This window comes from Carassius gibelio, chromosome A15, assembly GCF_023724105.1.
Source record: "Carassius gibelio isolate Cgi1373 ecotype wild population from Czech Republic chromosome A15, carGib1.2-hapl.c, whole genome shotgun sequence".
Classification (NCBI taxonomy): domain Eukaryota; kingdom Metazoa; phylum Chordata; class Actinopteri; order Cypriniformes; family Cyprinidae; genus Carassius; species Carassius gibelio.
The window spans coordinates 10893693-10919691 of record NC_068385.1 but is presented as its reverse complement, the minus strand read 5'-3'; the positions used below and the strand labels follow the sequence as shown (position 1 = coordinate 10919691).

Genomic DNA, 25999 nt, shown 5'->3' with positions numbered 1-25999 from the left:
CAAACAAATCAGTGAATCATCAATCAGGTTCCTGGAAACAATTTCACGAGTGACTAATATCTGTTGTACATTAGACACATGATGTGTTGGATCATCATATACAGTAGACTGATTTCACACAAAGGATTACTTTTTTTAAGGAGAGAAGCAAACATTAACATGTCTTCCCTTCCTCCTCAGGGAAAGATCTGGCAAGATTTCAAGAAAAAGAATAAGGAAAACAAAGAAGAAGAGAGAAAAAGCTAAATTATGTTGTAACAGCTGCTCTGAGTTTCTACAAAGCTGGACTCATGAATCTAAATATTGCAGATGCGTGCTGAGTGACAAATTTCAAAGTAGTTTTATTTTTTTTTTAATTCTATAAATTGCCAAATAAATATTGTGCATACACCAATCTGTCTCCTTTTATTTCTTTTTCAATTATGTTTAAATATTAAGGATTTATGCTAAGGATTAATGAACATTGGAACATCTGTTTTAGCATTTTCATTTATCTTTTTTAATTATTATTATTATTTAAAATCAAAACAAATCAAATCAGGAATGCCTGATTATATAAAATATGATTTAAAGACTGCTCATGATTGATAACTTTGTAATTGTATTTGTGTATGTTATGCAATCCTAAGATGTTTAAAAATACATGGAAAAATGTTTGTATTGTGCTTTTTTAGTATTTTGCATGTTTCACAAATTCTAGCATGTAAGGCTTAATGTGTCAGAGGACGCGAGTAAAATAAAAAGAAGGTACAAATCCCTAAAATGTTTTTAAGGATTGTTGCATTTTCCTTTCTGATAACTGCAGAACATGGTCAGCAGATGGGACCATTCATTCAAGGTGACCATAAAAATGACTTTCTGCCCTATGAATCCCTGGGGAAGAGGTAAAAATTTAATGGATTATGCTATCAATGTTGTTCCCAAACAATCTCAGTCAAACATGAGAGTCTAAAACATTAATAATCGCTGCAAATATTTACAATAAAAAAAAAAAAAATTAAAAAAAAAATCATAACGGAACAAAACAAAAGCAATCTTGCAGGTTAAAATGTTATTTTCTTAATCAGTGTTTTATCTTGTTAAAACTAAATATTCTTAAAACCAAATATATTTTCTTTTTTTTTTGTTTCTCAAAGATATGTATATACAGTACAGACCAAAAGTTTGGAAACATTACTATTTTTAATGTTTTTGAAAGAAGTTTCTTCTGCTCATCAAGCCTGCAAAATACAGAAAAGACTGTAATATTGTGACATATTATTAGAACTTAAAATAATAGTTTTCTATTTGAATATACTTTAAAAATAATAATTTATTCCTGTGATGCAAAGCTGAATTTTTAGCATCATTACTCCAGCCTTCAGTGTCACATGTAACATCCAGTCTATCACATGATCATTTAGAAATCATTCAAATATTCTGATTTATTATGAGTGTTGGAAACAGTTCTTCTGCCTAATATATTTGATGAATAAAAGGTTAAAAAGAACTGCATTTATTCAAAAAAAAAATCTAATAATATATATTCTAATAATATATTTTCTTTACTATCACTTTTGATCAATTTAACACATCCTTGATGAATAAAAGTATTGATTTTATAAAAAAAAAAAAAAAGAAATAAAGAAAAAAAATTACTGACCCCAAATTACTGACCAGTAGTGTATATTGTTATTACAAAATATTTGTATATTTTAAAAACATAGTTTTTTTTTTTTTTTTTTACTTTTTATTCATCAAAGTATCCTAAAAAAGTATCACATGTTCTGAAAAAATATTAAGCAGCAGAACTGTTTCCAACCTCATCATATTAGAATGATTTCTAAAGGATCATGTGATAATGATCCTAAAAATTCAGCTTTGCATCACAGAAATAAATGATAATTTAAAGTATAATACATTTAAAAACAATTATTTTAAATTGTAATAATATATCACAATATTACCTTTTTTCTGTATTTTTGATCAAATAAATGCAGGCTTGATGAGCAGAAGAAACTTATTTCAAAAACATTAAAAATAGTAATGTTTCCAAACTTTTGGTCTGTACTGTATATATGTATGTATGTATATATATATATATATATATATATATATATGTGTGTGTGTGTGTGTGTGTGTGTGTGTGTGTGTGTGTGTGTGTGTGTGTGTGTGTGTGTGTGTGTGTTAATTTTGGAAAAATTTACTTTCTAGATAATGGTGAAACATAAAACACCTGGCATATACGTATGAACAGCTACAGCTCTAGCCTCTTGTTTTCAGATTGAGATTGAAGTTGAATGGATGAGAGATGAAGGAGTAGTAAAGTTTGAGTCCAAAGTAGTATTTGCTGTGAGGGCATAAGACACTTCAGGTAAAGGCACAGTGAGATGGACAGCTATCCCTGCAGCTAGGATGAGAAGAGCTGCGAGGCTGGTCAGACCCCTCCTGAGGATCAGCTGAGCGGTAGATAGCAGAACTGCAGGCTTTTCCTCCGCGTGTGGCTCCTCGTCCTGATCATTCAAGTTCATGGTCATGTACTCATCCCCATTCTGAGAGCAGACAAGACATCAAAGCTCAGTTTTCAGAAAAGTTTTGTGTTAACACAGTAAAAGTCAACAGACGTACCTCTCCGTGCCTCGCTGTGAGACTATGCGGAGTTGACACTGGAGACATTTGACTCTTTCCAGCCCTTTCCACTGCCTGAAATGTTATGGATGTGCCATACATCATGTCATATAGTTGATGGGAACAGATATTAATTAAAAGCTTGATTTTGTTTGAAATTGCACTTGCATTTCTGAAAGGAAATAACTGTAAGCTACTGTAGTGCAAGCTACAGTAGACATTGTTTTATCAAACTCACATTCAATCTGGCTCCTTTTTAGTATGTAAAAGTCTCTTTTCATAATCTGATCATGATAAGCATAATCAAGTCTCATCCTACATTTTTTCCTCACTGAATATGTTTCACTTAAAATTTATGGAAGTAAAATGGACTGTGAATTGCAATTATTTTTGACTAAATGTTTTTAAACATTTACCACATTTTTAAAGATATACCTCTTTGGTCACTCTGTCCCAGTTGAGCTTAAAAATGACTGCAATGAAAAAACTGGACTGCACACATACACAGATGAGAAGTCCCAGCCAAAAGCCTGTGAAAGCAAGAGAGGACATTGCTGTAGGACAGCTGTTATCTTATTACAGAATTGTTTTAATGAATGCTGCTCTGGGTGCTCCAGATGCATTAATGCAATTCCCCAGGGATCAGTACTGTGTCCAACTGATGTTCTCTATGTTCTTCAACCTAATGAAATTATGATTTAGAAACCAGATGCTAACATGGTGAAAGAGCATGACAAGGTCACAGAATATCAATAAGTACAATGAGTGAACATTTCTTTGAATTGTTAATAAGATCACAGTATAAAAAAATGGAGGAAGACAAACCAACAACGTCTAATTTCGCAGCAAACATGAGAGAGGTGCCAAGTGGAAGTCCAATGCAGTAATAGCCAAAGAAATTAGCTACAGCTGCTATCTTCTGCTGCCCTGAACCCAACAGAATACCCATGCTGACACACTTGAGGAGAGAATAAACATACATTTAGACATTTACATTTATGCACATACATATGCTTTTATCTCAAGTGTTTACCCGAGGAGCAAAACTTTAATACATATTTTTTTTTTTACTCCACTGGCAACTAAGTTGTTAAAATTATTGAAATTGTTAAAATAATTTACCAATAGGGTGAGAAAATTATCTTTACATTCAAAATATGTTCTCCATTATCCATTATATATGATTTGTTTGCTGACTTGCTGTATATATTATGATTTTTTTTTTTTCTATAAATAAATTTTAACTAGCAAATTTCACAAATGGCAAGTAACACATTGAATTAAACATTATGTTTTTAGGTAGAAAGACTGAAATAATATTTTATTTTAATCTTGTTTTAATTAAAACTTTGTATAATCATTATACTTTTTTAACTGTAAAACAAACATAATGATTTTAAGAAAAAAAAAAAAAGCATTTGGAAAAGACAGCCCTCTAAAACCATGCATAAAAAAATCACTTGGCAATTCTTCTGAAAAAAGTAACAGCAATGTAAAGTACTCACAACAAGACCATCAAAGAACTGAAGCACACAATAGACGTTTAAGAGTTTGGAGACGAGCACCACAATATGCCTACAAAATAAGACACAATCATCAGTACAGTACTGTTTAAAGAACATCTCTACTGCAGGTCTGATTTGTAAAACAAATACTTACCCGTCTGATGTAAATAAGAAACCAATCACAGTTTTTGTCGATGCAAGTACAAGACCTTGCAAAATTGCCAAGGCAGCTGCATCCAAATGATAAAGGAAAAGAAATATGACATGTCGGACACAAACAGACAATGAAAGATGAATGTGCCTCAAAAGAATATGACTGTGTGTAAACCTGTGCAGATGAGGGACACCTTGCAGGTGCGAATTGCTCCGGCTGTATCTCCAGCTCCAAGTGCATTACCCACACGCACACACGCTGCACCTTGAATCCCTAATGGAAACTGTCATGGAAAATACATGAATGTAATTTTTTTTTTTTTAATGTTTTGAAAGAGGTCTCTTATGGTCACCAAGGACACATTTATTTGATTTTAAAAAATACAGTATTATATATATATATATATATATATATATATATATATATATATATATATATATATATATATATATATATATATATATATATATATATATGTCATTTATTCCTGTGATGGTACAGTTAATTTTACACTTCAGCAGCCATTACTCCAGTCTTCAGTGTCACATGAGTCTTCAGAAAACATTCTATTGTTCTGATTCTCAATAAACTTTTCTTATTATTATCAATTCTGAAAGCAAATGTGCAGTTATGATTCTTTGATAAGTAGAAGGTTCAAAAGAACAGCATTTATTTAAAACAGAAATATAAAAAAAAATATTTACTGTCACTTTTTGTCCATTTAATGTCTCTGTGCTAATCAAAAGCATCAATTTATATAAATAAATAAATAATAATAATAATAAAAAAAAAGATTAATAATAAATAAATCAAATCTTGCTGGCCCCCAAAACTTTTTAACCATGTGTGTAAACCTGTTCATAATTAATCAGTTCTATAATACATTTCATATACTTTATTTATCTGGTAATGCATCAGGCAAATCATTGTTTGACCAGGGACATAGTGGGAAAAGGGAGCATCTGTTATATTCCTGCAGGAACTTTATAATTGGGTAAATATTCCGGCTTAAATTACCATGTAGTTTATAAAAGCCAGCATAATGACTGCATGTTGAGCTGCCAGATCCAGTTCCCCTAGCATGCCTGAAAGAGACGGATATAAGGCAATGCATTTGACAGTATGATAATGTTACATTAAAGTGGTCTCTTCTTTGTTAAAGCTTTTACACAAGCATTTTCTTTTGTCCGGAAGCAATCCTGCATGAAAAATCATCTGAGGCTAAAATTAATAAACTTAAACCACATTAAGCACTACATCCAAACAGACATTTTAATTGGAGGCCATTCTTGATGACTAGGCCTAATAAAATGCATAACTCAATTCCATTTTATAGCCAGTGGTTTTCCGAGTATTAAAACAAAGGTTTGTTTTTGACTTTAGTCTTTAGAAAGCACCTGCTAAGAATCCTCCAACCTCATAAATCCACCACTCAAAGCAAAGCATCATGGTGCTGGGGATGGCCAGTTTCATATATCCATCCCACTCCTGCAGAGAGTCACACGACCAGCCTGTGGAGGAAAGAGAAAGATTTCACATTTATTATCCATTTATTAAACATTGTCGCAGGTTTGTGTAGTTTATCGGCAAGTTTAACTAGCTAGTTAGCTCACCTCCCCATGTTTCAACATGGAGCTTCTTCCAACGAATATATAAATAGAGGAAAACACAAATATAGACCTGAGATATGGTGTTGGCAGCAGCAGATCCACTGAAATACAAAAGACAGAAAATACATGACTGTAAAACTGATACAGTAGTTGTAATGTCCTTGTATGGATTCAAACTAAAATAAGTGTAGTTGTTATAACAATAATAATAATATCACAGCATGATTATGATTTTCTTGCAACCCTATATAGGATAAATAGTGTATGAACAACTTACAGACACAATATGATCAGTTTCATATGGAAGCCTAAAATCCGCCACTTGCGAAAATTACACTTAGGTCACAGAAGAATAATGAATAATGAATAATGAAATTGAAATTGTGACATACTAGGTTGAGAATATCATCGTAAATATGAGATAAAAATATATATTTGGTTATTTTTATTTGTGAGGTTTTGACTTATGTCATCATTTAAAGTCATAATTTCAAATTCTACAATCAAAACTTTTAAGGTAAGAATTTTGGCTTCATCTCATAAATATTAGCTACTTTATGACTAACCAAAGCATGATTTTTCATGTCGCGGATATCTGATCAAGACAAATTAATTGCGTTTCGCTGAATGAATAAATGAATGAATCAGTGTTTTGAACTAATCGCTTAAGTAAATGAAGCAATGACTCACTCATCAACATTTCAGAAATAATTGGTTGATTAATGATTCAGTGAATTGTAATTAGTAGAATTAGTAAATTACTTAAACAACATCATTGTATGTAAATGAGTGACAGCCCTTCAAACTTACTATAACCCAAGGTCCAACCAGTTCAGAAGGATGTAGTTTGTCAACACATTTGCAATGTTGGCTGCAATGGCTGCATACATCTGAGGCAGAATCACTCCCTACAGGCCCAAAAACGGTCACTGTTAAAGCATCCTTTGGATCTACAGTCACTGCTGTGACATTACATTGAGTGACACGTATGAAGCCACATTTATAAGTCACACTATATCATGCAGCGAGGAAATCTCAGCCAATAAAGATCATACTCTAACAGTTGGAGGCTGATTGTGATACAGGTCTTAAGATCTTGCATGCAACAATGCTTTTGAAGAGCTTAGCTAAGGTGCTTATCTGACAAAAAAAAAATTGCATACCTGGTTTTGGAGATAGGCTACTTGCAGCTGATGCAAAAACATAGCCTGTGTGAAAAGAGAGAGAATGGGAAACTCTGCTGGTTGAAGATGGGGTGTGTATGTATCATATTTCAAGCCATATCATGTAAATTATGTGTCTGTGATGGTAAGAGGAAAATTATGCTATTTTTTATAACTCACTGGAACTGCTGGCAGGTAACAAACCACATATAGTTGAGCTATCCTGAAAAGAAGCACATTTGTAACTTTGATTTAGAGGACAAGGCACCATAAATGATTTTAAAAATAGAGCTTAGAATAGAGTTATCATTCAGCAAAGCAAATCTGCTGTGCAGTTCCATTTCCATCTTGGCTTGCATCTAAATTGAGTATTAGAATGTGTGTCTGTGCACATTATAATGCCTCATTTAACAACATTGTCAACATTTATTTAGGAAGGAGCATTGCAAAATATGTTTGCTGGAGATAGGGAGGACTGTCATTATCAGACACTATCTTTTTTGTTCAATCCTTTGGGATCTATAACTTTACACTACCATGAATAAATATTGCTCTTTTTTTGGTTCTAGTCAAGATTATTTATTCATTCTAAAACAGGGGTCTTCCTTTGTGGGAAGTCGTGGCCTAGAGAGTTTGACTCCTAACCCTAGGGTTGTGGGTTCGAGTTTCGGGCCAGCAATACCACGACTTAGGTGCCCTTGAGCAAGGCACCAAACCCCCAACTGTTCCCCGGGCACCGCAGCATAAATGACTGCTCACTGCTACAGGTGTGTGTTCACTGCTGTGTGTGTGTGCACTTTGGATGGGTTAAATGCCAAGCACAAATTCTGAGTATGGGTCACAATGTTGTTCCATTCTTGTCTAATACAGGCTTCTAGTTGCTCATCTGTCTTAGGTCTTCTATGTTGCATCTTCCTCTTTATGATGCGCCAAATGTTTTCTATTGGTAAAAGATCTGGACTGCATGCTGGCCCTTTCAGTACTCGGATCCTTCTTCTATGCAGCCATGATGTTGTAATTTATGCAGTTTGTGGTCTGGCATTGTAAGGTTTTCCCTGAAAGAGACGACATCTGGATGGGAGCATATGTAGTTCTAGAACTTGATTAATACCTTTCAGCATTGATGGTGCCTTTCCAGATGTGTAAGATGCCCATGCCACACGCACTCATGCAACCCCATAACATCAGAGATGCAGGCTCTGAACTGAGCGCTGATAACAACTTGGGGTGTCCTTGTCCTCTTTAGTCCGGATGACATGGCGTCCCAGTTTTCCAAAAAGAACTTCAAATTTTGATTAATCTCACCACAGAACAGTTTCCCACTTTACCACATTCCATTTTAAATGAGCCTTGGCCCAGAGAAAACGCCTGTGCTTCTGGATCATGTTGAGATATGGCTTCTTTTTTGACCTATAGAGTTTTAGCCGACAATGGTGAATGGAACAGTGGATTGTGTTCGCCAACAATGTTTTCTGGAAGTATTACTGAGCCCATGTTGTGATTTCCATTACAGTAGCATTCCTGTATGTGATGCAGGGCAGTCTAAGGGCCCGAAGATCACGGGCATCCAGGATGGTTTTCCGGCCTTGACCCTTACAAACAGAGATTGTTCCAGATTCTCTGAATCTTTGCATGATATTATGCACTGTAGATGATGATAACTTCAAACACTTTGCAATTTTTCTCTGAGAAAACTCCTTTCTGATATTGCTACACTATTTTTCGCCGTAGCATTGGGGGAATTGGTGATCCTCTGCCCATCTTGACTTCTGAGAGACACTCTGAGAGGCTCTTTTTATACCCAATCATGTCGCCAATTGACCTACATACAGTAATACTGTAAGTTGCAAATTGGTCCTCCAGCTGTTCCTTATAAGTACATTTAACTTTTCCAGCCTCTTATTGCTACCTGTCCTAACTTTTTTGGAATGTGTAGCTCTCATGAAATCCAAAATGAGCCAATATTTGGCATGACATTTCAAAAGGTTTCACTTTCAACATTTGATATGTTATCTATATTATATTGTAAATCAAATATAAGTTTATGAGATTTGTAAATGATTTAATTACTTTTTACTCACAATTTGTACAGTGTACCAACTTTTTTGGAATCGGGTTTGTATTACATGCAATTATATAATCTAATGAACAAGAAGACAAAAATATTTTAATTCATTATTTTTTTATTTTTTGCAGTGAATCACCTGGCCACTTCTGGATCTTGACCTAGCAGAAGGAGGAGGGGCTGGGTGTTAATGAGCAGAGCCCAACAGGGCAAACAGAAGAGCAGGAGGATCAGGACACTTCTCTGCAAGATGATGCCAACACGATGCAGATTCTTCCCACCAAAGGTCTGACAAGGACATGAAGCCAGAACTCAGACACAACACTTGAAATTTATACTGTATTCCTAAAATGTCCCATATGGTAAAAAATTCAGAATTTCAGCAGAACGTTATGTATTTCATATTTCATGGTAGGAGATCCAGAGAGGTCCAATTCTTTATTTAACTTTTTTCTTCTTCTCCTAATTCAGTTGAGGTTTAACTTAAATTATGAATCTTAGCTCTCTGTTATGGTCTCAGGCTATTGGACTCACTTTATATCCATACATATTTTCATACCTGAGAGATAAGGGTGTCAGCTGCCAGTGCAAGACCTCCACCTGTAGCTGCAGTTGTTATGTTTATTGTCTGATAAATCAGAATAACAAGCATCAGCTACTTCTCATTCGTCCTCTGAACTACTTCAATACACAAGCTTCAAAAACAAAGGCTTAAGATAAGCTCAAACCCCCTGATGGCTGAACTTTTACAATACTGTGCCAACATTTGCCTTATTTGCCTTAAATATATATATATATATATATATATTATTATTATTTTTATACCACAAAACAAACAATATGTAATACTCCAGAGAAACAATAAGCAGAGTGAAATAAACTCACAGCTGAGGCCATTCCATAACCAGCGAGCACACTGTTTCCCAGGCGACCGCAAAACATTGTTATGACAAATGGTAGGAGATAATTCAGAATGCGCGAAGCAACCTGGAATGACAACCTGAGAATTCTTAGTGGATGAGAAGTATTTGAGAGCAATGAGCTACAGTATATGGAGGAAATAGTGACAGTTCTTTGCCCTTCTGGTTTGCAGATTCATTATTTGCCACTTGAGTTGATATTAATATAAAACTTCCAAAGTTTACAATATGAATACATATTTTATATTGATGTGCATATATGAATGTAAATGTGAGAAAGAAGCTGAGTTCATACCAGGGGTCCGGTCATGCGCAGGATGTGGTAAAGCTCCTGTCTATATACTAGAGGGATGCAACGTCTCACGGATCCACAGCAAAAAAGCTTGGAACTAGGCTCCATTGATAAAGCTTCAGTCCTTGTATTTGAAACATCCATGATCTCCTTAGACCTGATCTGCAGTGAAGCCAGAGACACGGCAGGGGACGGTCCCGCTGCTGCAGCTGTGCTGCTAACAGGTCAATGTGGCAAAGTTTCACCATCTTAAAAGCTTACTGATTAGGTGAAGCCTCTCTCAATACTTCTATGAGTGGAAGTGTTGAAATCTGCAACCAGCTGACCTAAGTACAATAGAGACCTTTACTTCTTGAGAATGGTTACAAGATGGGAATTTGAGGAATATTTTTTCCTTCAGGATTTCTATTAAGTAAAAGCAACTTTTCCTCCCTCCAAAAACAGAACCATCTGGCTGAGGCCAGCCTAAAAAGACGATCAGTACAGGTGACAGGCCACTGCTGCATATCGTCACAAAAGCTTATCATTTTAACGTGTTTTTAAACCTTTCCACTTGCCAATTTAAACATTCAAAAGAGTTTAACCTCTTAAGTGCCACTGGCCCACCGGTGGGCCTGTTGGCGTTCTTTTTTTGTTGTCTTTTTTTAACTTGATAAATGTTATATATGTTAGTTATAGATGATAACATATCATTTGAAAACTTAAAGCCTCAAAATTCATCCTGTGAAACCCATCTTGAAATCATACATTGTGTTACCATGGAAATGGTACTTTAGTGGGTAGAGTCAGCTGTCATATTACAAAATGTATTATGGTCTTTTAGAATCAAAAGTTCAATGGAGTTTTGATGAAACCCAGTTGCTGTTTGTGGTATAATGCCCTAAATAAAATCTTTCAGGAACCTCAATTTCTTTAATAACAACTTCAAATTTGTAACATAACTTATTTAGATATAAGACTTTCATTTTATAGCAATTTTGGATTCAAAAATATTTTGAAAAATATTTATTTTGTGTAAAATAAAATGAAAATGGTACAATAAATTTTCTTAACAGTAAATTTAAACTTCTTTAACTTTTTGATACTTTAATATTTTTAAATGGTTCCACTTATGCAATAAACTATAGATTGTTTCATTAAAAAATCCAACCTTAGGTCTATATTCCAAAGTGTCCATGAAATATAATAATTTAAGTTTGAATAGTGCACTTTCACATCTATATATAAAAAAATGGGGGTGCATGGGTTAAAGCATTCAAACACAAGATGTGAAAAAAGCTCAACTGAGTAGCTGGTGTTCGGTGCGCACGCAGAGCGCTATGTCTCACAAATAGCAACAGTGAACCGAGCTCTCCTTTGCGAAGTTTCCTCAAAGTTCCTCCTGCACCTGAATGAACAAATACAAATCGCAGTTGTTTAAACAAACAGAAAAGGATGTGAAAGGGACCAATTCAGCACCCACAGTGTTCTGGTGTTTAGGGCTTGAACACCGAATTTGCCTCCTTTTGCTCTTGTACCGACAAATACATATAAAATATGTCAAAATACCCGTCTTGGAAATTATGATTAAAAAAAAAACAAAAAACTGTTGGTTATGTCTTAAGTGAAAGTAAACAGTTGAGAAAAATTTGGATGTGTATATATTGGATGCAATATACTACTATATTGCATCCAATATAGGGGGGCTGATAAATGATTCACATATCACAGAATTGCATTTCAGCAAATCCTTTACATGTTAATGTATTCATAACAGAGCAACATGAAAAATCTGAAAAAGCAGCTATACAATTATAGGACAAAAGTTTTACATAGCCTATGCTGTTTATGCCATTTTAATTTGTGTTTTACTTTTTAATTGTACGAAATAATAAAATAAAATTTGGGCCTGTTTCAGGCTTTTCCTTATTTTTATACTTTAGATATCAATTATCGTGACGAAAAAAATCACTCACCATTTCCTTTTTGGCCTTTACATAATGTTACATAATGAAGATTACATAATGAAAGAGTTTCTATTTTCGTTTTAAAGTAGGTTAGTAATTTAAAGCTTTCTATTTTATTTATTCTTTTATCAGGTCTGTGAGGCAATTCGCTAAGTTTAGGTTCATCATTGTGAAGCGCTCCTGTTCAAACACCAGACAGCAGAAAGCGTTTGTCTTCTTTATTTTATAAAAGCACAACATTTTGTTGATATTGTATGAGTGCACACAAATAAAACTAGCCCCTTTACAGTTTAGAATGAGGAATTACTCTTACCTTTATGAGCAAAATGTATGACTGTGTATTAAATTGTTTCCACTATTAGATTAAAATGCAAAGTGATTGCGCTGGCTCCTCCATGCCTGCATAGCACGCTTCAGATTTAACTCTCCACACAAACGTCTAGGTTAAACATTAAACATTAAACACAACATGCTTGAAATGTTTTATATCAATAGATTTTAGGCAAGTCATGATCATCTGAGGCTCTGCCACTGGCTGTAAAAAAAAAAAAAAAAAAAAAAAATTAATGAACAAAAAATGCTACAAACATTTAGAAAAATTTACTTTATAAAAAAAAACTAAACAAAATATAATAATTTTTCCATTACATAAAACATTTAACTATTTTAATAGCTGAACCCATAGTATAAGCTATTATAAGAAAATATTTGAGTCCTGTGCAGGGCTTTAATCCACTTTATCCAACACTGTTTTGTTCTCATCTGTGAGCATGCTCTTGACATATGTACTGTATTTAAAGCCATTTAACATGTACATGAAAAATGTAGAAACATTTAGTTGATCCTGATAAGCGCTCATCATCACAGTTGTAAATATGACATTCTTCTTTCGTGAGGAGGTTTGGTGCCAGGGCATCTTTGTTTCCAGGAGGAACATTTAAGAACACGACATCTCCCGGAAATCATATATAATTTAACCAATCTGATGACGACTTAGAAACTCCTGAATTGTTTCCACTTTTGTGTTCCATGAGCATCAGACAGTCAGCCAACGGTCTGTGGGTGTGACGTCTGAGGCGGAGACTAACTGAAACGAGACTTCATAGATCTTCAGGAAATAGGAAGAAGCAGAGCCTTTGAGGAACAGAGTTGCGACATCCTTTGATCTCGCTGCTACATGGTCACATGCTGTTAGTCTGTTTGAATGGATATACTGCAGATTCACTATAGTTTCCAGCAAATTCTAGTAAATATTGACACATAATGTGCATTAATTATTTCATCAATTACTGCGCAGACTACACTTTACAATAACATAGCATTTTATTCTGATTGATAATGAGACCATATTAATACATTCTCATTCTCCCTGGCAATCAGATGTGATCAAACACCTTTTTATTTATTAAATAAATTTACTAATTTATAGTTCATTAAAAATTATATATTTTGAGGACATTTTTTTTTACCAAGTAATTTGTGCAATAATTTTGATCCATGAATGGCAATTTAAAATATAATATAATCTAATATATTTATCCATATAATACATTTCTATATATTCTAATATATTTATACAATAAGTGTAGTTATTAAAATGGGTTAAAATAGAAAAACGTATTTAAATTCCAAATGCATGGGCAAATTAGAGGCATTTGGTGACTGAAAGAAAAATATTCACATGTAATGCCATAGTTTAACCACTAGATGTATAAATATTATTAAATAAATGTTAAATGTAAACCGCTAATTATTCACATCCAAGTGTTATTTTATGTTCTCATACGAAGCAAGCGAGCATTAATGTATGCAGGCAAATACAAAATGTAACCCAATAAAGAAATTTAAAACAGTTTTTAAAAAACAAGGCAACCAATTGCATTCAGGGAAACTATTATAGAATGCATCCATTGAAGCATCTATTTATTCCCAAAAAGCAGCTAGTTATGGGCAGGCTTCACAGAAACTCATTTGACCTCCAACAGGGAGACAGAAAGATTGCAGAAAGACTAAATACTAAAAAAAATATGACAACTAGAATCTGGTTATAGTTGCAATTAAAGTGTTGCTCATGTTATGTAACTGCAATTATAGTATTAACTGCCTATTATTTCACAACAAACATTAACTATAAGGTTGGATTCCTGGGAGGTTAACAAATGAATTCAAATAAAAAATAAAAAAATGCATTAATTGCTTAAATTTACCAGCGAGTGTCCTTGAGAGAAACTGAAATTAATGGTTATAACAACTGTTGGTTGTTTGGGACCAGTGGCTGCTCCATGACACGTTACTTCAGCATTCCTCAGTTCCTATGGAATTTTTCAGTCACTTGACTGGCTCGAATATATGGCGGGACAAACATCCATAGAACCGCCGCTCAAGCCTGTCAATTTTCCAATGGCTTCCAATTCACAAATATTTACATAATCTTTCAAAAGGATAAAACAAAGATATGTGAACAAAATGCAAGTTTTGGCCATTTGCAATACATATAAAATCAATCCGCAATATTTCATATTTAAAACATTCTAAAACGTTGAATGTTTTTTTAAAACATCTTTTAAAACAGTGATATTAAAAGATCAAAATCAATACACACTTTATCGATGATGCATACTTTTTACAATCAAGATGAGCTCGGAATATGAACACAATGAACTAAATGGTTAAGTGTTGTCTTTATAATAGTTTTCTATGGGAAAACAATTAATGTGAAACTTCGCCATTGCATTTATATTGGCTGTGAAGCCACCAGAAGTGTTCAAGCCACTATTCACTTGATATTCTCTACTGGCAGAGAGCATCCTTGACCGACTCCAAAAATCTTGATCTAAATTCCCCAATTTGAAGCATTTCAATCAACAGGATTATTTTCCCCATAGAAAACTATTATTAATAGGCTACATTTTATGTCTAAAACAGCACTTGGAGTCTGTACAGTCCTAGAATCACTCCGAGTCAAAGCAGGAGGCTAAACAGGGCTTGTTCTTTTAACTTCTCTAATTGTTTGTAATATGACATTTACATACGCTTAATTCCGCAGATTTAATTTCCTGCACCAGATTTAGTGTATCGTCAAGGTGTGATCATCCACTAATTACCCAGGATGAGGCACAGAGAGGAACAGGGGTCTCCATGGCAACCGCAGGATTGCTATGCAAACATGTCTTGATCCATAAGCAAACTGAAACGCATGATTTGGATTGACATGACGGAGATTGCGTTGTCATGTACCACAGTAAGTTTACACAGCCTGTTGATGACAGCTAACAAAGACGGTTTCGTGTAGTTTTAGTTGCGATTAAATTCCAAGGAGCGCACCATTCTTAAATAGCATTTCAATGACAGAGTCTCTCTCTCAGTATTCTCTCCACATAGACTCCCGATATCACCAATCAGCTCAAAAATTGCTTTAGAAAGCAGGGAGAGTGACAGCAAATGATAGAGCTAATGAAATTCTGCCTATTATTTTGCATTGTTATTTAAGTTTGCTGGTGGTACAGTCCAATTCAATACAGTTTGATTTCCACCTGCGGAGGCGTCAAATCCTCACTGTAGTATATGACTTAAGGGTCAGGTGCTTGTTTATTCACACTCCACCTTTTTTTTTTTTTTTTTTTTTTTTTGCACTTTAAACAGAAGTGGGCTCTCAAAACACTCTCAGCCCACTGTTGGCTATTTCTGTCAGGTATAATGTATCGTCCTCTACGTTAAGCTTTGGCAGTCTGGAATGAAAATAACCGAAATGTGAAGGGCCTTTCAACCTCTCTGTGCTTTCTAAATCATCCAGTAGCTGGTCGGAAAATAACAGCATCATTTATCCTGCACAAACTCTCTGACATATTTGTGGTATAAAAAGATGGTGAATTTGACATTTACGCACTGTTCCAAGACAGCGAGATGGATTTTGTGTTGTATGCATTTTTTTTTTACATTTCAATCAGTTTGATGAATTTACAATGGGCAGCTTTTATAAATGTTCACTTACTAAGCAAAATACTTTTGAAATTGGGGTCTGGAAGAATCTGAATGGAAGCAAAATGAGAACACAGAAAAAAAAACCATCACACTTCGAGTTAAGTTTAATTTAATATGACCTTATTTTCACTTTAAAGAGCCCTCTCTTTTGTGTCACAGCTGATCTTGTTGAAAAAAGCTGTGTGTAAAGTTTGATTCATAATTAAATTGAACAAATGTAAAATAATTTTATATAATTTGGCTAATAGTGACGTGACCACACATTCTCTTTTCACCCAGTAATATGTCCTTATTATTGGATTTTTAAATTGGCTAAAATGTCCAGGCTTTGGCTTTGTTTTGGTGCTCTCTGCAAGTCAATGGACGCCCATTTCCACTATGAAATAAATGAATGAATGAATGAATAAATTAATAAGGTTATTGCAATTCACAATTCTTAATTTATTATCTTGCAGTTTATGATCTGTTCTCTGTAGACCCCACCTACTTGAACATGACGATTGGCTGATTATGTACAACACTTGCACGCCATTGGTTAAACTACTTTTCAGTCATTATCTTCGTCAAGTATGAAAATAATGAGAAAACAAAGGTTGAACTCAAACATTTTTGGCAATTCAGAAATCCCAGACAGTACACGTCTAGGAAAAGTGTCCGATTGTTATCCCTAGTGTCTTCATAATGCAAGGATATGACAGACAGAATAAACTCAGCACTATTCTTACAGCAAAAATTCAAAAAGCATGCCATGCGCACTCAAAAATCCTGCATTTTGTTGTGCAAGAAGCCTCAATCGTTTCTTTTTCGCAGATGGTTTAATGAAATTATCCAATAACCCCCCGAAAAGAATAGAGCGAGAGCAATATTTAAGGAGCTATGTTTGAAAATCACATTAGGAAATAAGCACACTCAAAAAGTATTTTTATCTTGTCAACTTTTTGTTTAATTTCTTTTACTGTTACCTCAACTGAACACCAATAAACCAGCTTCCTGGAGAAGGAATAAATCGAGTACTAGGAAACAAACTGAGCTTAGATGACCAACAGGTCACCTTCACCTGCCACTTAAAAGACTGAATCCACAGGCTCCATCTAATGAAGATGGACAAATCTGGGAGTCCTGCGTGGAGGTGATGGGAACCTCTTATTATCCATTCTTGTTCACCCATTTTAGAGAGAATGTACTTTCGTAGATAATTGGTTTGAATGACGTAAAAACAGCCCCGTTGCTTTGTGGTTAACAGTGCAATGTATTGATTGTTATGCAATCAGAAAGGCTAGTGCACTTCCTCTCTAGAGAATGAAAGCGGCAGCGGAGATTGAGGCTGTCCTGTACATGCTAACCCTCAATGTCAGGCTGGAGGGTGGTTACGCTCTGAACCAGGACACCAGGGTGGTCATGTGTTGTGCTAAATCCCCCGAGGCTTTCAACTGGGGCACGACAAATCTTTAATAGAACTTATTTCATCTCTCATTTTCTTTTCTATAAACTAGAGTGACAACAGGAGCAGGTCAAACTGCTTTTCAAGGCCTTGGTCAATGGCCATTATTTCCTTGATGGAAAAAAACACACTAGTTATCAGGTCAGATTATTATTCACCAAGTTGCCTCCTCCTTATCCATACATAGAACAGATGTGCCACAAATCCACAACTTTAGCTCATGAATCTTAAAATAAAATATAGAAATTACTAGTTTCCAGAGTACATTTCATCACTGGTTACCAGATAGATGGAATAGATGATGCAATAGCTATTTTTATGGATATCAAATTATGGGCTGTTTTAGGAAACATGACTGAATCATCTGAATGATATACCACAATGATCTAATAGAATAGGTTACATATTACTGTAAGGCTGAAGTCAAAACCACAAATGAGTTAAATATTAATGCTTAGGTTGAAGACAGAGTCCAATTTGATGTCTGTGAGCATAAAAACAAACAAACAAGCACAATACTAAGATACAATGACCAAGTAACGAAAAAGTAGAGAAGAAATTAACAGTTCAAAGCAAAATGAAGCAAAGCCACATCTAAATGAGACAATAAAAACTCAAATAAACCGCAAGACAAAAAAATAATAATAATAATCACAAAGCCCCAATGCAATACAAAACAAATCAAAATGGTAAAAAAAAAAAAAAAAAAAGACAAAAAAGTTTTATCATTATTTTATTTAAACAAAAAAGGCTACAAAAGAGAAGGGCTGGTTTATGAATCACAGGATATGCTAATCATACAAATTCTAATTGTGTATGCATACACTGCGAATATTTTACAGTTTTTTACGATCACTGTGACCATTTTTTCAATACTTTTAACTATTTTCCTAAACTCTTAACACAAATTTAAAATGCTAGAACTTCTTTTACACACAAGTTCAATTAAGAACAAAATGTAATTTTACTGCCAAATTTTCAAATGCTTTTACACTGAATGTCAGAACAGATAACATCATCTTCTTAAACTAACTTATAGGCTAAAGTCAAAGTGAACAGCTGTTCATATTGTGAATTGAAACACAAATATGTCTCCTGTATTCTATGCCATTGCTAATGAGAAAGAAACATGTAAAATCCTGTACATTTTCAGCTATCACAATAATGATGATTCAAAACATTTCAACAGTGGCTCTAACAGGAGCTAGCTTTAGATGCTGCTGGATACCACACCACATTCCCATGAACAACAGTGACTGGGAAACTAGTCCCGAGGGGCGCATGGGCTTGACCCCGCAACTGAAGAATATTCTGTAGCAGGTTATGGATTATGACATACGGTCTGCTGCATCTCATAGTTTGTCCGAGAGAACACTAGTGTGTATGTGTAAATTTTTCAAGAGGTCTTTTTTCAGGATAAGCTCTCTCCCTGAGTCTTGCTTGTCAGATTAAAACATCTCCTGTACTCATACATAAATCATCCAGGAAGTCACTCAGGAAGTCTCAAAATCCCCATATTCACATAAATCTACATGGTGATGCTGAAAGAACTCTGCAGTTAAACAGCTGGTCTTGAGGGCCCTCTTTACTGGAATGATATCTATAATGTGTAGTGTGTTTGATTGGCTTCCATAAAAAGGCTGGAAAGAAAAAACTTATAGATTAGTAACTAATAGATGATGCCATGCTGGGACCAATCTTCATAATGATGAGAAAGGCACTAATGTGTGATTATTCATTTTTAAAGCTAGCAATTTAAAGCTATAATATCAAATTGAAATGGGCTTAGTTTCTCCTTTGTGGGGTTTCAGATATAGTCCCTGCCTTTGAAAAATGTGTGGCTTTTCTATAAAAGGAAAAATTGAGTTTGCATCAGGTCAGATGAAAATGCAAATAGTTAAAATATGTTTTTATTCCCTTAAACTATTAAAATAAAAAATAAAAAAAACAATAGACAGGACATTTTCATTTCAAAGCAATGCAATGACACCGAAATATGAGCATGCATTTTGCTTTGTACTAGAGAGAAAATGATTCATTTTAATTCTCATTTTGTTGATAAAACATGCAATTATCTGCAATATTTGCAAGCAGTAATTACCGTGCGAGTCTGAAACGAAGATGCATTCAATCAAAAGCATACAACAATGCTGGCACGTCGAGAACAAAAGATTAAAAAGGGTCCATCGATAATCCCAGTGATACATTCAGACACAATTTGCACAGGCTGACCTCTCCGGCACATGCCTGGAGCATTAATCAGATAAAGTGTGTGATTTGTGATTAAAGGGCTATTTACATAGCATGCAAAAGAATGAGCCGGATACATTCATTAATGGTGACAGCCACTGAGAGCAGTTGTTCACCCGCTGACTTTAAAAGACCACAGACAATATCCTTCCTGCAAGGAAAGAAACTGTCCCTTGAGGGGGAAAGAAAAAGCTAATTTCACTGGAAACCTGTTGTCTGCATATTTATCGCTTTCAAGGACAGATGTTTTTTGCACACGGGTGTAAACTACTCAGACAGAATTGAATGAGGAAGACAAAAGCGACTGGTGTGTTTTGGCTGAAAATCACTCTTTTGCTCAGGCATAATTTATACCAGCGTAAAAGAAAAAAAGAAAAAGTGATTGGATATTATGATTAACTTTGGATTTACATGCATATTAAGAAACAGGAATAGTCCATCCAGTGCATTGCTACCCTTGAAAGAAAAATGTTGCATGAAAACATAGAGCTGCTTCCTCTGACAGTGTGTGTTGCAAATTGATAGAGCTGTTCTCTCAGGTCACAACTTCACAGTACTGACAGCGCTAAAGTTTACAACAGATATATCAAGCAGGATTTATGATGGTTTATTGAAAAATGAGTATACAGCTCGGCATAGAGCCAACAGAAGCACATCCACTGAAATAGACCAACTGGACCAAATACTACAATAATACATTACAACAGGCCACTCACCCAGTTGTGAATAGAATATGTATTATACTGTACATGGTGTTAAAATATAAATATACTTTTTCACACACCATCTGAGAGTGTAGATATCAGTCAAATAAATATACATCTTGATAAGGCTGAAAACATGTTCGTATATATAGACAATTCAGCAATGTTGTTTAAATGTTCACAAGTGAAATAATTAAAAAGTCTGCCTATAAAATCTCCACAAATTACAGGCTCAGTTTATAACTATCAGAGGATCAAAAGGCCACTAGCACAATCTCTGAATTAAATGTATCTACAATAAATACAAAACAAAATCTCTCAAACTAAGACTCAGATAAGATTTGCATACACGTGACAGACATGCGCACCCATAGATACAGACCCACACAGACCATTACACTAGTGCCTACCCACTTTCATACTCTTATATAAAGATTTACAATTAATTATACAATAAAATAAAATTACATAAATACTTTCACTGTGAAATTTCAATTTTCAGGAGACAGTCCCATACAAAATACCAAAATCAGTAGCTACAATAGGAAAATTTGACATTACAAGAACTATTGACTATGGACACCATCTGGCAGAGTCGTGGTGACAACAGCATTCTAGTGGCCCGATTGCATCTTTTGTTCACACACAGCAGTTTGTTTACATTTCTTTATTGTAACACCAAGGTTCTCCTCAAGCATAATATAAAATACTAATATAGTATGTTCTTCAACAAGACCATCATACTCCGTGAGATGGATTTCCATGTAAACAATATCAGTGTGTTTCTGTGCAAGTTGTCGAACCGATAAAACCAATAATGTGACATGACGACATCTTGACAACCACAGTCACTTTACAATACAGATTTATTTTGGTTGTTTGGCCATTTAATGTGAGATATTAAAAAAAAATATCAGATTTTTAATCTTGGTTTTCAGTTAAAATATCTAAGCATTCTTAAAAAGATAAATTTACTTGAGAAGAAAAATAAATCAATAATAAAAAAAAAAACATTAAGGTGCAGTATGTATTCAGAGAATATATATTTAATTTATACACTACTGTTCAAAAGTTTCAGGTCAGTAAGCCTTTATAATGTTTATCAAAAAACAAAAACAAAACAAGGCTGCATTTATTTGAACAAAAAAGATTTAAAAAGAAAGTAAAATAAATAATGTGAGGTATTATAGTGTAACATCTGTTTTCTATTTTAATATATTTTTAAATGTAATTTATGCCTGTTATAAAAGCAGAATTTTCAAGCAGCCATTACTCCAGTTCTTCAGTGTCACATGATCCTTCAGAAATCATTCTAATATGCTGATTTGGACCTCAAGAAACATTTCTTCTTATTATAAATGTTAAAACAGTTGTGCTGCTTAGTATTGTCTGAAAACCATTTATTTATTTAATCCCAAGATATACAAGTAAATTTATCTTGTTTTAAAGAGGTTTAAATATTTGCACTGGAAAAGAGACCAAAACACTAATTAAGAAAATGCTTTATTGCAGTGCGAGGACTGCTGCAGTCACAAGCCACACGCAATACATTATACATTATCAGTTTGCCTCAGTGCCACTTGCTGCATATTTTACAACACAAGTGAGAGACAGGCACAAGAAGAACCAACGATAGTTGTAAATATGCTTCTGCAGTGTAGCAGAGTGCTGCGAGTTGTGGCGTGACCCAGCGGAGGAGTGGGCGGAGTTTAGGAGCGGTGGCCATCGCTGTCAGACTCTGTTCTGGCTGAGCGGCTGAACAGAGACAGGGGCGGCAAGAGTTCAGGCCAGGTCGCCACACCGGCACAAAAGGTTAATGTACAGTTTGCAAGTCCATCTGGGCACAAGTGGGCCATAGACAGACGCTCAGAGAGCAGACAAATGCCTGCAATATTAAAACAGAGGGATTACGGTAGGCGTCAGCACAGCCACCTGTCCGAGCAGTGGGATACTCACCCTCCCTCTTCCCCCATATTGCTTAGGCGAAAGAAAATTTGATGTTTTCTCTGAGGATCTTATCAGATATCCTCTTTGTTCCTTATGGGTGATGCAAGGAATCCTTCGTACGATGTTAAAAAAATCCAGAAGATCCCGACGTACATCTTCAAATCATCACGGACGGATGAAGCATGGATGAAATTGAATTTAGAAACTGAAATCTCCTCTGCTCCTGTTGCCGAAACAAAGCATCAAGAGTTTGTGCATCATTGTGTCAAATCCTTGCGGAGGGCTCTTCACTAAGGAGTTTTTATCAGCTCAGGTGGGATTTGTCTTATTTTATGCTGTGATGTCAGCGGAAGGAGTAAAGATGCTGTGGGATTGAGGGAGGAAAGAAATTGTGAATCAAAGAGAGCTTCACACAGCAGTCACACTTCAATGAGCGCACAAATAAATGTGTATTTCATTATGAAAATCATCAGAGAAAATTACAAATGTCTTCCCGAGGAATCACACGCAGGCCGCGACCGTCATCTATCTCATCAGGCAAACATTATTTGGCAAATGGGAAGAGATCTTGGAGTTGGGGCATGTCTGGGCACTCTTATTTGCGGATCACTGGGCCCAGCAGAGAAGCCCCTTAGTTGCACATTTGCATTCAGATTTGCACAGCGTGATGGGAGATGAGGCGGTGGGAGGCCCAAGCTCTATTAATAATTCTTCAGCCTTTTTTACAGTCCTTATTATGAATGAACCAAAGCTGGAGGAGTGGTAACCTCCCATTTGGTGGTGAGGTTTGAAGAATGTCGAGCCATTAGTACTGTCCCTAAACACGTTTTTCCAATTTGGTGGGATAAAGCCACTAAATCATTCAAGGAGGGTTGCAAACCAATATCGTGGGGCTTGAGGTCTTACTGGGTTCTGAATTTAAATATTGAATTCAAATTTTACTTGGTTATGAATTCAGTGATGCTGAGACTGAATTATTATGGAATACTTTACAGCACAATGGTAATATAGTGAGAATATTAGACCTGTGCCCATTTAAAAATTTTATTTAACTCAAATGGTCATGCCTAATCGACACACAAAATCGGTTTATTATGCATTAGAGACAAAACAAAAAAAAGCCTAAGCGACTGTTCAACGCAGGATATGATGGGGATGAAAAAATTCTACTTTTCAAACTTTTTAACAACAGAAACTAGTAGTGGCAGTATATTTAAATAATTACATTAATCATAAGTAATTAAAATAATTCCATATTTTATAAAAACTAAATGCTCATGGTTTCATTTTTCTTAACAATGAATTAACATTAAGTTAAAATGTTATTATTTTCCTATTAATAAAAAAAAAAAATATGTAAGCCATTTTAAGCCTTTTGTAATTTAAACCATCTTGCGGCCCCCTAGTGGGTCCTGGCTCCCTGGTTGAGAACCACTCGACTACAGCGTGTTTACGTTTTTTTTTAAATGTGAAATTGGGTTTTGCGCCCACAACTAAAGCTTACCTGGGCTTTGTCCACCGAGAGATCATTCCCATCTGTGCTTTTTCCATCCCTCCTATGTTTCTCTTGGGTCAGGGAGTGGTGTCGCCACGGTGCATGGACCCCCGTGCCCACATGGCATGTCCTGGACCCCCTCCACCCCCGTGGTCCTTGTCGGACTCGGGCTGGCTCTGAGCTCGCTCTGGTTTAGGGTTGGGTGTCATGGGTGGGTCAGGCTGTTGCACCGACATGGTGCGGCGAAGGTGTGTCCGCTTACACAGGAAGTCTGTTTTGGCTGACAGACCAAATGAGCCCTTTCGAAGAACCATCCGCACAGAGCTCTTCTTGGGCCGGGCTCTGTGACTGAACTGCAGGGAGGAGAGATGTACTGCATAGCCCTCACTCAGGAACTGTGATGGATAACAAGATATAGTAAAAATATATTAGAAAAACTAGAATAATTTTGACCATTTATGATTGAAATTGAACGGAAGACAAGGAACAATCAAAGATAGTTAACCTGGCATTGATTCTGGTACTTCTTGGAGGGCCGACCCACTATATATATCTGGTTGGGGTTGAGGCCCAGCATGCTGTAGACGGAAATGTCCTTCATGGAGCCATAGGCACAGTTGATTTTAATGTGACACTGGCAACATGAGAAAAGGGCATAGTGTGATAGACAGCCTGAGGATACACTACGAAAACACCTCAGTTCCTGTGTGACTACTCATGCGTGAGACAGAGGAAGCAAGCGTGAGAGAGATGGACCAAGAGAAGCAGAATAAAGGAATAAAGTGATGTGTTTTTGCCTCTTCATTCCTACTACAAGGTATATTTCCATGTGTCCATAATATATTTGTAATGTACACTGCCATTTAAAAGTTTGGGTTCAGTAAAATTTATGGTTTTAAAAGAAGTCCCTTATGCTCAATTAAGCTGCATAATTTTATCCTTTTCATCCTGCGATGGCAAAGCTGAATTTCCAGCTTCAGGGCCACAAAATTTTTATCTAATATGCTCATTTGGTGCTCAAAAAAATCATAATTTTTTGTGAAAACAGTGAAATGTCCACCAGTCTTCCCCCACCCCCGAATTAATAGAAAGTTAAAAAACAGTATTTCTTTTAAATAGAAATCTATTAAACTAACAAATTTCCAACTGTTACTTTTAATCAATTTAATGCATCCCAATTTAATCCATGCTTGCCTCAGTGCCTCAGTACAATCCATCTTTTCTGAATACGTTTATTTGTTTTATTAAGCTGACCCCAAATTTTTTAACAGCAGTGTATATTTCTATATATCGCATAAAACACTTTATTTTACCAATTACATAAATCTCAACTAATTGAACATAAAAGTGAATTAAAAATAATTTTGCTTGTTGTAATGGATGTTTCCATATTTGCTAACATTTGAGGTGTTTCTTCATTTTTTTTCTCCTACAGTATTTCAAACAAAACATTACATTTTTCTGAGGAAATTAGTTTTAAATAGTAATCGATATAAAGGTTTCTTGAATTTCACTTTCCATTATGTTAATCATTTGTAAAATTCTTTAAACTAACAAGTTCCTCAATGTCATCATCCTCCAGTATCATTTTTGGTGGGATTCCAACAGCAATACTGTAACACCAGCGATATAACCTACTGTTTTTTTTTTATTATTAAATTACAAAATCTATAACAAATGTCAGAACATTTGAAAGTTGGTTAATCAAACACTTAGAAAATGACACCCTCATGAAAGCTAAATCTCATTGAGCATTGGTTAAATACAGCTTTTGACTTCCATCCTGTTCAACTTCAAATGTGCACAAGAAGTTAGGACTCATAGATTGCCTGACCTTGACCAGAAAATATTTCTGAAAGTTTAGTTTATCCTTTTATAGAAATACTTTTATAGAAATACTTCAATACTTCAATATTCAA

General features: G+C 35.1%; 2 protein-coding genes across 4 annotated transcripts in view; both read right to left on the bottom strand.

Annotated features, from left to right (window-relative positions):
• Positions 1-2059: 2059 nt before the first annotated feature.
• LOC128029185 (multidrug and toxin extrusion protein 1) lies at positions 2060-10593 on the bottom strand. Of its 3 annotated transcripts, none has more exons than XM_052616797.1 (17): positions 10320-10457; positions 9990-10104; positions 9664-9732; positions 9244-9392; positions 7220-7262; positions 7040-7084; positions 6687-6784; positions 5880-5977; positions 5664-5777; positions 5284-5351; positions 4441-4549; positions 4267-4342; positions 4113-4182; positions 3433-3565; positions 3043-3137; positions 2608-2682; positions 2062-2531 (listed from the first exon to the last, which is right to left on the bottom strand). In XM_052616797.1, exons 2-17 carry the CDS (start codon positions 10044-10046, stop codon positions 2259-2261), a joined length of 1572 nt encoding a protein of 523 aa, XP_052472757.1. In that variant the 5' UTR covers positions 10047-10104; positions 10320-10457; the 3' UTR covers positions 2062-2258. The 3 variants fall into 3 exon arrangements, with proteins under 3 accessions (XP_052472756.1, XP_052472757.1, XP_052472755.1); XM_052616795.1 differs by having other exon boundaries at positions 2063-2531; positions 9990-10091; positions 10320-10585; XM_052616796.1 differs by lacking the exon at positions 2608-2682 and having other exon boundaries at positions 2060-2531; positions 9990-10091; positions 10320-10593.
• Positions 10594-20520: 9927 nt separating this feature from the next.
• Positions 20521-25999, bottom strand: part of LOC128029178 (membrane-associated phosphatidylinositol transfer protein 3) — an 81734-nt gene continuing 76255 nt past the window's right edge. Inside the window, exons 18-20 of the mRNA XM_052616784.1 lie at positions 24586-24714; positions 24090-24475; positions 20521-22949 (exon numbers count right to left, since the gene is read on the bottom strand). Of these exons, the coding sequence (XP_052472744.1) occupies positions 24158-24475; positions 24586-24714 (447 nt within the window). The 3' untranslated portion in view covers positions 20521-22949; positions 24090-24157. The remainder of the gene's footprint in view (positions 22950-24089; positions 24476-24585; positions 24715-25999) is intronic.

What these genes read in the sequence shown, in the direction of transcription:
- LOC128029185 (XM_052616795.1), bottom strand. Translation starts at nt 10,460, where the DNA reads ATGGATGTTTCAAATACAAGGACTGAAGCTTTATCAATGGAGCCTAGT. An exon ending in GTTACCTGCCAGCAGTTCCA is followed by an intron (nt 7,085 to 7,219) that starts GTGAGTTATAAA and finishes CTTTTCACACAG; the next exon opens with GCTATGTTTTTGCATCAGCT. An exon ending in TGGCTTTTATAAACTACATG is followed by an intron (nt 4,550 to 5,283) that starts GTAATTTAAGCC and finishes TTTCCATGACAG; the next exon opens with TTTCCATTAGGGATTCAAGG.